The 13,511-nt window shown below is 45.4% G+C and overlaps 1 protein-coding gene across 1 annotated transcript in view; it reads right to left on the bottom strand.

Moving 5' to 3' along the window:
- Positions 1-13,511, bottom strand: part of traf6 (TNF receptor-associated factor 6) — a 50,581-nt gene that overhangs the window by 14,344 nt on the left and 22,726 nt on the right. Inside the window, exon 3 of the mRNA XM_038807422.1 lies at positions 12,395-12,709. Within this exon, the coding sequence (XP_038663350.1) occupies positions 12,395-12,648 (254 nt within the window). The 5' untranslated portion in view covers positions 12,649-12,709. The remainder of the gene's footprint in view (positions 1-12,394; positions 12,710-13,511) is intronic.

Here is a 13,511-nt window from a genome sequence, read left to right as displayed (position 1 = left end):
GAGAATGTGCAGGCGCCGCACAGCAGTGGCCCAAGCCGGGAATCTAACCCGGGTCCCTGGCGCTCTGCTAACAGTGCTAACCACTGTGTTACCGTGCCGCTGCCTCAGGCTGCAAATTTTGACTAACAGTCCAAAGTTTGTTAGGGTATTACGATCCCAGACCAGACTCCAACAGTGGCTAGGATACTGGACCGAAACCCGAATCTTTTATTTTATTTGTAAGGTTATGTAGAGAGGATACCTCGCTCCAGGAGTGATTGCACAAAGAAATGAGGATATTGTATTTTTTTTAAAAATTATAAATACACTATTCAACTCTTTAACATCACGTCTGAAAATAGCTTACAATGATCTCTTAAACAATAGCACTCAATACGTAAACACCATACCCTTAACTACTCTCTCTATTCCCAATTTAAAAACAAGAATGAAAAAACATACAGCTCTCAATCCATCCCTAATGGCAGAGTAGTACATGCATTACAAAAAAAGTTTGGCTCCTGATAGAACCCCTACAGACTGTGGCTAGATGTCTTCAAAAAGTTGTTTCAACTGGCTTGTTTCAACATCCCCGTTGTCCAGACAAGTCTTTGCTTCTTTAAATACTATTACTCTTTTTTAAAAAATGATCCTATGAGAGCAAAAGAGCTTACTTTTGGTCTAAAGGGTAGTCAGAAATGAAATCAACTCAAAAAGCTTTCTTAAAATGTCAGAACATTGTAACTCCACCCAGCAATGACAATATCGCCCCTAGCTGAAAACAAATGAACTCTCCAGGCTGAAAACACGTCAACTCCCAAATCAACTCCCCATAATCAAACACATTGCATTAGCCCAGGCTGAAAACATATTGCTCTGGTCAATTTCACCTCTGGCTCCAAAAGGTTTCTGGACTTGCAAAACAAGATTCTCTTTAAAAAGACGACTATTGCAGTCAAACACACTTTGGCTGTTAATCCTTAAATTACAAAATGTTTATAATCTAATATGTCTAAAATCCTGCGTCAATCACAAGGGGCATTTGGGATGATCAATCTAGGGGATAGCAGGAGAAAGTATGCTTTTGAGGTAGGTGGCAGCTTACTTCTGCAAACAGATATCTAAAGATATTCACAAAGGAACACGTCAGCTTTAAGCCTTATGATTTAGGTGCATTCAAGGTATTTTCCTTGCAGCCAAATGCAAAGCCCTGTTCAACAGGTAAACTCCCGCACAGAAGATATTAACAGGGAAAGACAATTCACGATAGTAACAGGGAGGGAAAGCCAATTCAAGATAGTAACAGGGAGGGAAAGCCAATTCAAGATAGTAATAGGGAAGGAAACAATTCAAGATAGTAACAGGGAGGGAAAGACAATTCAAGATAGTAACAGGGAAAGACAATTCAAGATATTAACAGGGGAAGACAATTCAAGATATTAATAGGGGAAGACAGGGCAGATATAGATAAACTATTTGGAGATTCTAAGACTAGAGGGCATAGTCCACAAATAAGGGTGAGATCATTCAGGAGAGATGTAAGAAAGCACTTCTTCACTCAAAGGGTGGTTGAGGTTTGGAAGTCCCTTCCACAAACAGCAGTTGAAGCTAGAACAGTTGTTAATTTTAAATCTTAGATAGATTTTTGTTCAGCAAGGATATTAAGGCTATGGGCCAAAGGCAGGTATACGGACTTAGGCCACAGATCAACCATGATCTCATTAAATGGCAGGACAGGCTCGAGGGGCTGAATGGCCTATTCCTGCTCCTATCTTTCACATGAATCAATACACAACATTAGTGGTGAAATGGTCTGAGATAGCTGGATATAGATTGAACAATTAAGCTTTTTGACCAGTGTGGCACACATTGAAATGACAGGTTATCAGATAAATAGCTGTAGGAGAGAATCAGCCGTCGTCTTCAGCCTGTCACAAAATCCATAATTTAATCATTGATTAGATTCAGTGTAACGAGACCTGGGTATCCTTGCACCTCAGTTATTGAAAGTAAGCATGCAGGTGCAGCAGACGGTGAAGGAGGAAAATGCTATGTTGGCCTTCATAGAGAGGATTTGAGTACAGGAGCAGGGATATCTTGCTGCAATTATACAGGGCCTTGGAAAGGCCACACCTGAAATATTGTGCGCCAGTTTGGTTTCCTTATCGGAAGAAGAATGCTTACTGCTATAGAGGGAGTGCAACAAAAGTTTAGCAGACCGATTCCTGGGATGACAGTACTGATGTATGAAGAGAGATGGAGTCGGTTAAGATTGTATTCGCTGGAATTTAGAAGAAAGAGGGGGGGGGGGGGGGGGGAGATATCTCTTAAAAATCTACAAAATTATAACAGAACTAGGCAGGGCAGATGCAAGGAGGATGCTCTCGATGGTGGGGGTATCCATAAGCAGGGGTCATCATCCAGGGATGTGGGATAAACCATTTAGGACAGAGATGGATTTTTTCAGCCAGAGTGCTGAGCCTGTGGAATTCGCTATCACAAAAAGCAGCTGAGATCAAATTATTGTGTGTTTCAAGGACTTAGATATAGCTCTTGGGTGAGAGGTCTCAAAGGATATGAGGGAGGAGAAAGCGGGAACAGGTTACTGAGTTGGATAATCACCCATGATAATAATGAATGTTGGAGCAGACTCAAAGGCTGAATGGCTTCCTCCTGCTCCCATTTTCTATTCCATACCACTGCTACTATTGCAGTTGAACCCAGCTCTGTGACCAGTGTCCTTTTTGAACCCAGCTTGCTTGCCCCCCCCCCCAATCGCAACGGCTTCTTCATTCCAGCATTGTAACATTAACCAACTCTGTTCCTGCCTTAGCCCAGTGACAGCTGAAACTCTCAGTTATGGTTTTATTGCCTCTGATACTGACTATTCAGCTCACTAAAAACATCCTGTGCCACATCAAGACCTCATTCATGCATCATCCTGGTCCCTTATGCCAGGAATTTACAAGTTCTCATCCTTCTGATTAAATTCCTCATGGCCTCATCCCCCTTAAATTCTGGAACCTTCTGCAGCTCGCCAACCCTACAAAAGATCTGCATCCCTCCGACTCCAGCCTCGTGTGGATGCCCCACCTCTTTCAGCATTTAGGCCCTGAACTCTGGCATCCTCTGCCTCACTGCCTGCCTCTACCCTTTCAAAACCCATCTAAAAACTCCCCCTTGGAGCAAATGTTTAATCGCCTCTCCAAATATCTACTTCATGGGCTCACTGCTCTTCTTTTTCTGATTAAACCCATGAATCAATGAGATGTTTTTCTGTTTTAAAAGTGCTACTTTAAAAGTGCCGTATAAATGAAAGTTATCGTTGTTTGAGATCAGAGTGTAAACTTACTGTTTAAGTAAAATTAAAACAGATTTAATTAGATTGCTGGTCTTTATTATTTTAGAATTGGAATTAAATAATGTCTCACGTTGTTTTCTGTATCACATTTCCATTGGACAATGCAAGCTTCAATCAAATTCTTCGCAAAAACAAAGATTTGTTTGATTATTTTCATTTTATGAACAGAGTCCAAATTCTCAACGTGCCACAGTTCTTTGAATTATCAGTCGAGGCCTCGGGATTTTTAGTCCAGTAACATAATCAAACCCCGAATTAAGGTGAATATTAAAGCAACAGTCAACCTAGATAATAAACATACTTGAAAGCAGAAAACTTTAATTAGTCACTATGTTTTGCAGAAGGAGTTACATCCTTTTCAGAAGCAAAAGACTGGTACAAGACAGTTAGGGAGTTGCATCAGTCCATAGGGAAAGTACTTAAGAATAAAGACAGTCAGAAAAATCCCTTTATTCAAAGTTCAGAATGGATCGGAAATGAGTGGCCAAAGGCAAAAATAAGTTCTGAAAGAAAACACGTAATGCTTCGAGGCCACTTCAAATTGGTGGAATTATTAGAAGTGAGTAGAATCATTAGGTTTCCCTTTGTTTACCTTCAACACTGTGGACCAATGCCCTTCAGCATTCAATGCAGTTGATGTATGTAACGCAGGATGATGTCCCTTATTAAGAATTGAACATGACCTGGATGCAAAGAAAAGCCAAGTACTATGACAGTGCTTTGCAAACCATTTTCCAATGTGACACCATTTAAACTTACCACAACCTTCTCGGGCCCAATTAAGGGTGGACAAAAAATGCTGGGCTTAAAAGATAAAATATTACAGATCAACATATAAAAATATAGTATTTAAATATGAAATTCTGTATTTTTAAGTAATTTGTAAAACTATTTTACAAACTCATGTAGGTTTCAGCAAAGCTCTCCATTTTCCACGGTGACATCCCTACCCCACACACAATGCAATCAGCCCCTCTTTCCAAAATACCTCCCACCCACTCAATCAGCAGCCACTTCCCCCAGCCCCCTCTTCACTCACAGGCTCACTCAGCAGTCCCTTCCCACATCCCCAGCCTGTCAAACCCCACTATGTCCCGGCTCCGCTGATCTCCTCCTTGCCCAGCTGCCGAACCTAGCGTGCAGCCAACAGCAGAAAGCGCCCTCCCAGCTGGATGAGTGGTGGCTTCCATGAGCCTGCTACTAGCCTCGTCACTGGCAGAGATTTTCCGGGCATGCCAAGACTCTTTCCTCTCGTCTTTGGCCATGTTGGAGATGGTGAGGGCTGAGGGGAGGCAGAAATCAGAAACAAAAATTAAAAGGGCGGAATTCAATTATTCAAAAGTTGGAATTCTGCCGAATGGTGATCATTTACCATCGTTGAAGTAAAAAGTTATAATGTTTACTGCGAGGGCAAGACAATCAAATCATTGTTGAATGACAATGTCACTAGGAAAACCAGTTTGTTACTCAGAAGAGTTGAAAAAAGTGTGTTTAGAAATGAGTGCTGGAAGAGATCAAGTTCTTGATTAACATGAGGTTACCAGTTAGAAGCCATTGCAGGTTTAGACTCTCCAGCTAAAAACTCAAATGATTTTGTCTCAAGTGCTGCTTTTAACCTAACAAATCGTTGACATCAGACATCCAAATGTTGTGTCCGTCCCATTTCTCTGAGGAATTCATTTTAAGATCACTCCTCCTCTAACTGTTCCGAATCTGTCTGTCTGCTTCTCTATTGCATTTATAAAAACAGAAACTTTCTCCTTTTGCATTCTTTTCCACTCGCTCTCTCTCGGGAACTGTTTGACTTCAGCTGCTTTCTTTTTTGCTCTCTCCCCATTTGGATAATTTGAAAAGACAATGTTGAAAAGTCAGGAGAAGACTGCGATTGCTACTAATTATTGAGTTACTACTGTTTGGAACCTTGAAATTTGCTTCAATGGAGAATACTTGGTGCCCAGTGGATCTATCACCAGAAGCTACAGTGAGTTGAGCAAGGTTCAGCAACCTTTTCGGTCTTGTGGTGTGTAATTTTTTTTTTAAAAAAGGTAATTTATTCTGAACACCTCTAACAGCAGCAAAATATAAAATACACACTCCATATCAACACAGTCCACTGTTTGTACAATTTTCCCCCTTTTAGCCCACCTCCCCCTGGCGACGAACAATTCCTCAAGTAGCATCATGAACAATCACCACCGCAGTGCAAAGCCCTCCGCAGCCCCCTTCAACTCAAACTTAGTCTTCTCCAACCAGAGAAAATCGTACAAATCCCCCAGCCAAGATGCCACCCCTGGCTGCATATCAGATCTCCAATTTAAGCGGGCAATTAGAGGCGAAGGCCACAACATCGGCCCCCTTCCCCTGCAGAAGCTCCAGCACGTCCAAGACCCCAAAATCGCTGCCATTGGGTCTGGCCTGACCTCAACCCCCACTATCTTAGATAGTGTGTCAAACACCGCTTCAAAGTATCTCTCCAGGTTCTCGCAGCCCCAAAACATATGCACATTATGTGCTGGCCCCCGTCCACACTTCTCACATCTATCAGCTACCCCGTGGAAGAACCCATTCACCCTTGCCCGAGTCATATGCACCTTATGAACCAATTTGAACTGATTCAAGCTCCTCCTCACGCAGGAGGTCAAGTTCACACATTGCCTCGCACCATACTCCAAACTGGCAAACTTCACTTCAGAGTACAATTCCCTGACTCTCTCCAGTCCCGCCTCCCTCCATTTCCCATACATCCCATCCATCTTCCCCGGCATAAACCTGTGGTTCCTACACAGTGGCGTCAAATCGACATCCCCTCCAACTTAAAATGTCTCAACTGATTCCACATCCTGACCATCAACACCCCCCCCACCCCCCATGGTGGTTAGCATAAATGCTTCACAGCTCCAGGGTCCCAGGTTCGATTCCCGGCTGGGTCACTGTCTGTGTGGAGTCTGCACGTCCTCTCCCTGTGTGCGTGGGTTTCCTCCGGGTGCTCCGGTTTCCTCCCAGTCCAAAGATGTGCGGGTTAGGTGGATTGGCCATGCTAAATTGCCCGTAGTGTCCTAATTAAAGTAAGGTTAAGGGGTGGTTGTTGGGTTACGGGTATAGGGTGGATACGTGGGTTTGAGTAGGGTGATCATGGCTCGGCACAACATTGAGGGCCGAAGGGCCTGTTCTGTGCTGTACTGTTCTATTCGCCAAGCAATAGTAGCGCAGCAGGTTCGGAAGTGCCAACACCTTTCTGTCTCTGTCTTTGCAACAGAACAGAGCCCTCTTTACCCTCGGTACCTTCGCCACCCATATGAACTCCGAGATCAGTGTCTCCAATCCCGACGCCCGTGTCAGCTCCTCTGGCAACTCCACCTTCTCCAACGCCTAACCAAACATCTCCAATGCCTCACCAACTCTGCCACAAACACCTTATAAATCTCCACAGGAAAGCCGTACGGCCACGGGGCCTTACCCAACTGCATTCCACTATCACTTCCCTCAGCCCCAGCGGCTCCTCCAACTCTGGGAACTCCAACCCATCCAAAATACACCCAATATCCCCTTTCTTTCCATCCGGCTTAGCCCTATACAACTTCTCATAATACCACCTGAATACCTCGTTTATCCTCCCCGGCTCCCCTTTCTCTGTCTATATCCTTAAGAATTCCCCTAGACGCCACCTGCCTCTGTAGCTGGTGGGCCAACATGCGGCTCACCTTCTCTCCGTACTCACACTGCACCTCCCTCACCCGCCATAGCTGCCTAACTCCTTTGCACTCGTTAACCTATTAAACAGCCTATGCAACCTCTTCCTCTCCGCCAACAGCTCCCTAGTAGACACCCCCCCCAATTATCTTCTGTCCACCTCAACTATCTCACCCAGCAGCCATCCATGTACCTCTCTCCTGTCCCTGTGCACCTTGAACGAGATAATCTCTCCTCGAACCATCGCCTTCAACACCTCCCAGAACGTGGCCACCAACACCTCCCCTTTCTTCACGCAATCCCAAATCACCAGCCTCATCTTTTTGCAAAACCCCTTATCTGCCGAGAGACCAGAGTCTGGCCTCCAACCCGGCCTCTGCACCTGCCCCGAGCTAAGCCTCACTTCTAGCCAATGCAGCACATGATCCGAGATCACAATTCCCGCATACTCTGCCCCCACCACCCGAGTCACGAAAAATAAATCAATTCTAGGGAACACCTTGTACACATGTGAAAAGGAGTACTCCCCACCCACCCGGGTTCCTGAATCTTCGTAGATCGACCATTCTCATACATTCTATAAATCCTCCCAAGTCCTTAGTCATCCTCGACTTTCCCATTGGTTTGGGGCTCGACCTGTCCATCTTCGGCTCCATCACACCACACAATTAAAATTTCCACACACAACCAGTTGGTGCATATCCAAGTCCAGGATCACTCACACTGACCCCAAACTCAGCATCGCCCCGATTAGGCACATATACATTGACTAGCAGAATCGCCGTCCCCTCCAACACCCCACTCACTACCAGATATCTTCCTCCCAGGTCCCACACTTCCCTGGCCCCCACAAACCCCGTGCATTGTTCAAAAAAATGGCCACCACCCCCCCGCGACTTTGAATCAAACCTAGAGTGAAATACCTGCCCCACCCACCCCTTCTTCAGCCTAACCTGATCCTTCACCCGGAGATGCATCTCTTACAGAAAAATCACCTCTGCTTTCAAACTTCTCAGGTGTGCAAAAACCCAGGACCTCTTAACGAGCCCATTTAGCCCCCAAACATTCCATGTGATGACTCTTACCGGAAGCCGGTGCTTCCATTGCCCTCTACCATATTCCATCCTGCCCCACTTAATATGCCCTTAACCGGGCCCAACCAAGATGCCCCTCCTCTCCGCCCATGCCCACGTTCGGCCTCCAACTCTGCCATGTCACAATTCCCATCCCCCCAAACCTGGACATCTCTCGTGACCTTGTCTCCCACCTCCGTTCACTAGCATTGCTTGCTAGTGTGGCAACTCCCACTCGAAGGCTCCCCTGCACACATCTCCTCCCCTAGCCCACCAGTTCCTCCCACCTTAATACTGATCTAACCAACAACAACCCCCCCCCCCCCCAAAAGAGCCTCACCATACACACCCCTTACACGTAAAGAAAAGCACTCAAAATCACAAGTCATCTCTTCCCAAAACATCCCCAAAGGCCTGGTGGTGGTGGTGGTGGGGGGGGGGGGGGGGGGGGGGGGGGGGGGAGAGAGAAAGGGGGGGGGGAGGGGGGGGAGGAAAGAGAAGAGGAGGAGGAGAAGCCGGCGGGATATCACCCCCTTACAGACATACAACTCCCAAAAAATATTCCCATCCTCCGGTAACACAAAACAGCCGTAACACCCTACTTTCATGGAATTAACTCCTCCATTTCACACCAACTCTTAATTCTCCCCCAGTTTATGGTCCCTTATAAAGTTATTCGCCTCTTCTGGCATCTTGAAATAATACTCCCAGCCATCGGACGCAACCCAAAGTATCGGCGGGTACAGCACTCCAAAGCGAATCTTCCGTCTGTACAATACAGCCATGGCCCTGTTGAATCCCGCATGCCTCTTCGCCAGCTGCCCACCGATGTCCTTATATATCCGGAAATGATTCCCCTCCCGTTCGCAAACTCACTCCGCCCTGGTCCACCTCAGAATCTTCTCCTTCTCCACAAACTTGTGCAACTGCACAATCACCTTCCGTGGCGGCTCCCTCACTCTCGGTTTCTACCTCAAGGACCTGTGGACCCGATCCACCTCTGGGGCCTTGTCTAACACCTCCTCTTCCATCAGCCCAGCCAACATCTTCGACACGTATTTCGCGGCACTTGTTCCTCCCACGCCCTTGGCAGACCCACAATTCACAACTTCTGTCACCTGAACCTGTCCTGCTCCTCCACCTTCAGGAACTTGCATAGATGCCCAGGATTCCCACCTGCAAAGACACAATCCAATCGCTCTAGTCGGACACCACCTTCTCCACCTCGCGTATCGTTGTCCCATGCACCTTGAGGTACTACTCCACCCGGTCCAGCGACCCTCGCAGACGTACCACTGCCCCCTCAAATGCATTCGACCAGTCGTTGTGCATCTCCTTCCTTTGCTGCCAAAATTCCTCCTTGACGAAGGCCATCAACTGCTCCACCTCAGGCTTTCCCACTGATGGCGACCCTTCCCCCTCCCCCATTCTCAAAGTTGTTGCTGCACCACAGGTTCCCTGCAACTCCTTAGCCAGGTCTTTAAACTGTCTTTTTCCAATCTTGGGCAGAACCTCTTCTACACCTTCCGCACCACATTTCTGCTGAAACTACCCCGCTAACAGGCATAAAGTGCCCAAACTGACGCGTTCGAGCCCAGCTGCCGTGTGCGAAAATTCACTCCAGGGCTGCCAATGGAAGTCCTTTGTGACAAATTCTTAACAAGATAAATAACTTCACTGTATAGAAAAGATGAAACGGTGTTTTAAAAAAAAAAATCACACGCACCTTGCGCAAGGAACCATGTTCCTTAATGAGCCTAGAAAATGAGACAAGGAAACAAATGCATCATGGATTGTCTGAGCTGCCAATGTTTGCACATTGTCCAGAAGTGAGCCAGAGTATCAATCCCGGTTCATCTCTTCAAACCTGAAACCAAAGATGCTGAAACCAGGTCCACCAGCCAAGACCAAGAATTGAACGAGATCTTGCTTTTAAAAAATATGAATTTTCAGGAAGTGGGCATTGCTGGCAAGGGCAGTATTTCTCGCCCATTCCCAGTTGCCTGGAGGATGGTTAGGCACCATTTCCGAGGGCAGTTAGGTGTGGGACTGGAGTTATATATAGGCCTGTCTGGCTAAGAGAACACTAGTAAGCCAATTTGTTTTTGTCTCAAGCAATTTCAGAACTTACAATCACAGATACCGGCTTTCACTTCAGGCTTTATAATAAACATAATTCAAAATTTTACGCTGCCATGGTGGGGTTTAAACTCTCACTCTATATTATTGTCCAGTAACACTGGCTCTCAAAGTGTTTTTGGTTGAAGGACCTCTTTTCAAATCATCATGGTCTCGTCATGGAAATTAAACTATGTAATACAAGGTGCAGTATTTCAATACTACCTTTTAAGAGAGTAGGCCATGACTGAGAGCAGCACTGAGGACAATTTCATTGATGTAGACCAGGCTTGTCCAACACGTAACCAGCCACTAGTGAGTCTATCAGCTGCAAATCTGGGAGGGAAACAGGTTGCAATTGGAGGGCAGTGAATACCAGTGGGAGTGAATAACCTGCAGAAAAACAGAGCTTGCCGGAGGGCTGGGGTGGAAGGGAGAGGCAAATTGTTTCTTTTCTGAATACTCAACATTTTGAAAATCACATATCTTTCTGAATTTTGCTCATCAGCCCCTTGATTTCGAAGAAATTGGAAATGTGGCTCACTGGCAAAAACATTGGACAAGCCTGATGTAAACAGTGATAAGACAAAGCAGAGATAAAAGATGTGTAACTCACGCAATAACATTTATGTTATCTGAACTGCTTTAAACGTGGTTAAAGAAACAGGCAGTCAGTTCACAAATAACATCCAATACAAACAGGTCAAATCAGTATTAAAAGCTGTCTCACCCTATTTAGATGTTTCAATAGGCTTAAAGCAGGTCATTATCTTAAGCTTACAAATAATTTCACTCCAACTCTATCACAGAACACTCGAACACTCATCCGAATGTGACATTCTCAGGAATATTTTACAGACCTCGACAAACCCAACCTGGTTTCTCTGTCATTTAATCATTCAAGGAACATTATTGCAACATGGTGGAAGATTGAGAAGATTGAACTAAAACAAACTGATAGTCTTTCCACAAGAAAGAATCAAAGCACCAAGGGATTAATATAAACAGAAAATGCTGGCAATTCTCAGCATTACAATGCCACTTCGTGATTGTGTGAATCCAAATTGAATGCACCCTAAGTATCACAGCAGCAGCTGGCCTCACCTCTTCTCCCCTCCTTCTGAAAGTAAATACCAGGCTCACTGCTGAAGACCATGGCAACCAAAGCATCCATCATCAACCCCCAAACAGGCGCCGGAATGTGGCGACTAGGGCCTTTTCACAGTAACTTCATTTGAAGCCTACTCGTGACAATAAGCGATTTTCATTTCATCATAAGACCATAAGATATAGAAGCTGAATTAGGCCATTCAGCCCACCGAGTCTGCTCTGCCATTCAATCATGACTGATATATTTCTCATCTCCATTTTATTGCCTTCGCCCCATAACTCCCTATCCCCTTACTAATTAAGAACCTATCTATCTCTGTCTGAAAGACACTCAGTGAGTTGGCCTCCAGTCTTTTGCAGCACAGAGTTCCACAGATTCACCACCCTCTGGCTGAAGAAATTCCTCCTCATTTGTGTTTTAAAGGATCGTCCCTTCAGTCTGAGGCTGTGCCCTCAGGTTCTAGTATCTCCTACTAACAAGCATGTCTTTCATGGGCTTTGTGGGAGGAAACCAGAGCATCTGGAGAAAATCCACCTAGACATCAGGACAAGGTCCAGACTCTGCACAGACAATAACCCATGCCGAGAATCGAACCCGGGACCCTGGCGCTGTGAAGTGACAGTGCTAACCACTTTGCAGCATCTACTTGTGCGGGACTAACACCAACTACTGTTAATTCATACAAAGCCTGGCTGGTTCCTTTCAGCTCTTTTCCCTCCCTTTTTATTCTACCTCTCACTAGAGACATCATATTGTGGACCCCTGACAAGTTTCCTATGGGACCGCAGACCGCGATTTGACAATCACTGCACAACCCTACATATCCACCAGGATCTTTGCATTTAGCTAGTGTGCTAGCAGGGTAGTTCATTATAAGACGCGTTTTCATTAATGCTTATAAGCAATAACATCACTTTTCCCTGAACCCCACATGGGCCTAAAGCAATGAACTGGCACCATGTCAAAGAAGGGGATCAGGATTATCCTGAATATGGGGGGGGGGGGGTTATGGGTAGAGTGGGCCATGTTGGACAATTAGGAAAAAGAAGATTGGCCACTAACCTAATAGATTTTACAATGCAGCCTCTACAGAACCTGTGGCCACAGGTTGTCTGCACCGCCTCCCTTAATGCCATCAGACAAATTGGACACTCATATTTGTTTTCCAGTGGTGGGTCAAATTCCACATCGTAGCCCTGCATCTCCTCAAACGCAGTTTGGGAGTACTGCCCATGGCTGCTGCAATCGTCCCTTGTGCTCACAGTACAGCACGAGCTCTGGAATGCGGAATCACGGCTGCTGTCACAGTCCACCATGCTCCTGATCACTGCCAGACGTGGCACGCACTGGCTTCAGTGTGCAGACTGATGCATCATCCTGTGATGGAAAAGCAGATTAGATCAGGTACATAAATAACCACTGCCACTTACCAAAAGTATCCCGCTATTAGACTCTGGTTACCTGCCAGCTACTTCACAGGTAACCAATGCCCAGAAGTGCAAAGTGTTTCCCATTAGTAGCACACACCTGTTGTTAAACTGGATGCTGTTTAAACTGCCTTGCTCTTTTGATGCCACTGCTCAGATAATCCCTGCAGAGAAGTGATGACAAGTAGTTTACCTTGTGGTTACCGAAGTGTTAATTTATGAGGGTGTGTGGGTGTGTGTGTGTGGTGGTGGGGGGGGGGGGGGGGGGGGGGGGGGGGTGCTCCTCAATCCATGTCGCCTGCCGTTGAACAAAGGTTAGTCACTAAGGTCAGAAACACTAGGAAGTGACAGCTTTCTTTTCATATTTTGTTTCACTGAATGGTGATTAATTTGTACTAAATATTTGAACGATAGTGATGAAAAATCTTGTGTGTGTATTTTTTGTCTTCCTGCTGTCATGATCTTTGATCACACCTTTGCGTCAACATTTAACTGATGTAAAGAAACACAATAGAAATATCCATGGCTGTTTGCAACAATGTAGTTGCAGGCTCTGACTAGTAGGTGGTGCTATAAAGTTTCTGAAGTCTGCCTCCTAATACCATTGTTATAAAAAAATGCATTGATGTTAATGAACTATCCATGGAAAACATTACAGGAGTTATTGTATATATGAACTAGCTAAACCACCCCCAGTTATTCTTTTTTAAAAAGCATTTTTTAAAAAAATAAACAAGTTTATTGAGGTACTT

The sequence above is a fragment of the Scyliorhinus canicula genome, chromosome 9 (genome assembly GCF_902713615.1).
Source record: "Scyliorhinus canicula chromosome 9, sScyCan1.1, whole genome shotgun sequence".
Classification (NCBI taxonomy): domain Eukaryota; kingdom Metazoa; phylum Chordata; class Chondrichthyes; order Carcharhiniformes; family Scyliorhinidae; genus Scyliorhinus; species Scyliorhinus canicula.
The sequence above is the reverse complement of the archived record's forward strand: the minus strand, read 5'-3'. Positions and strand labels throughout refer to the sequence as shown.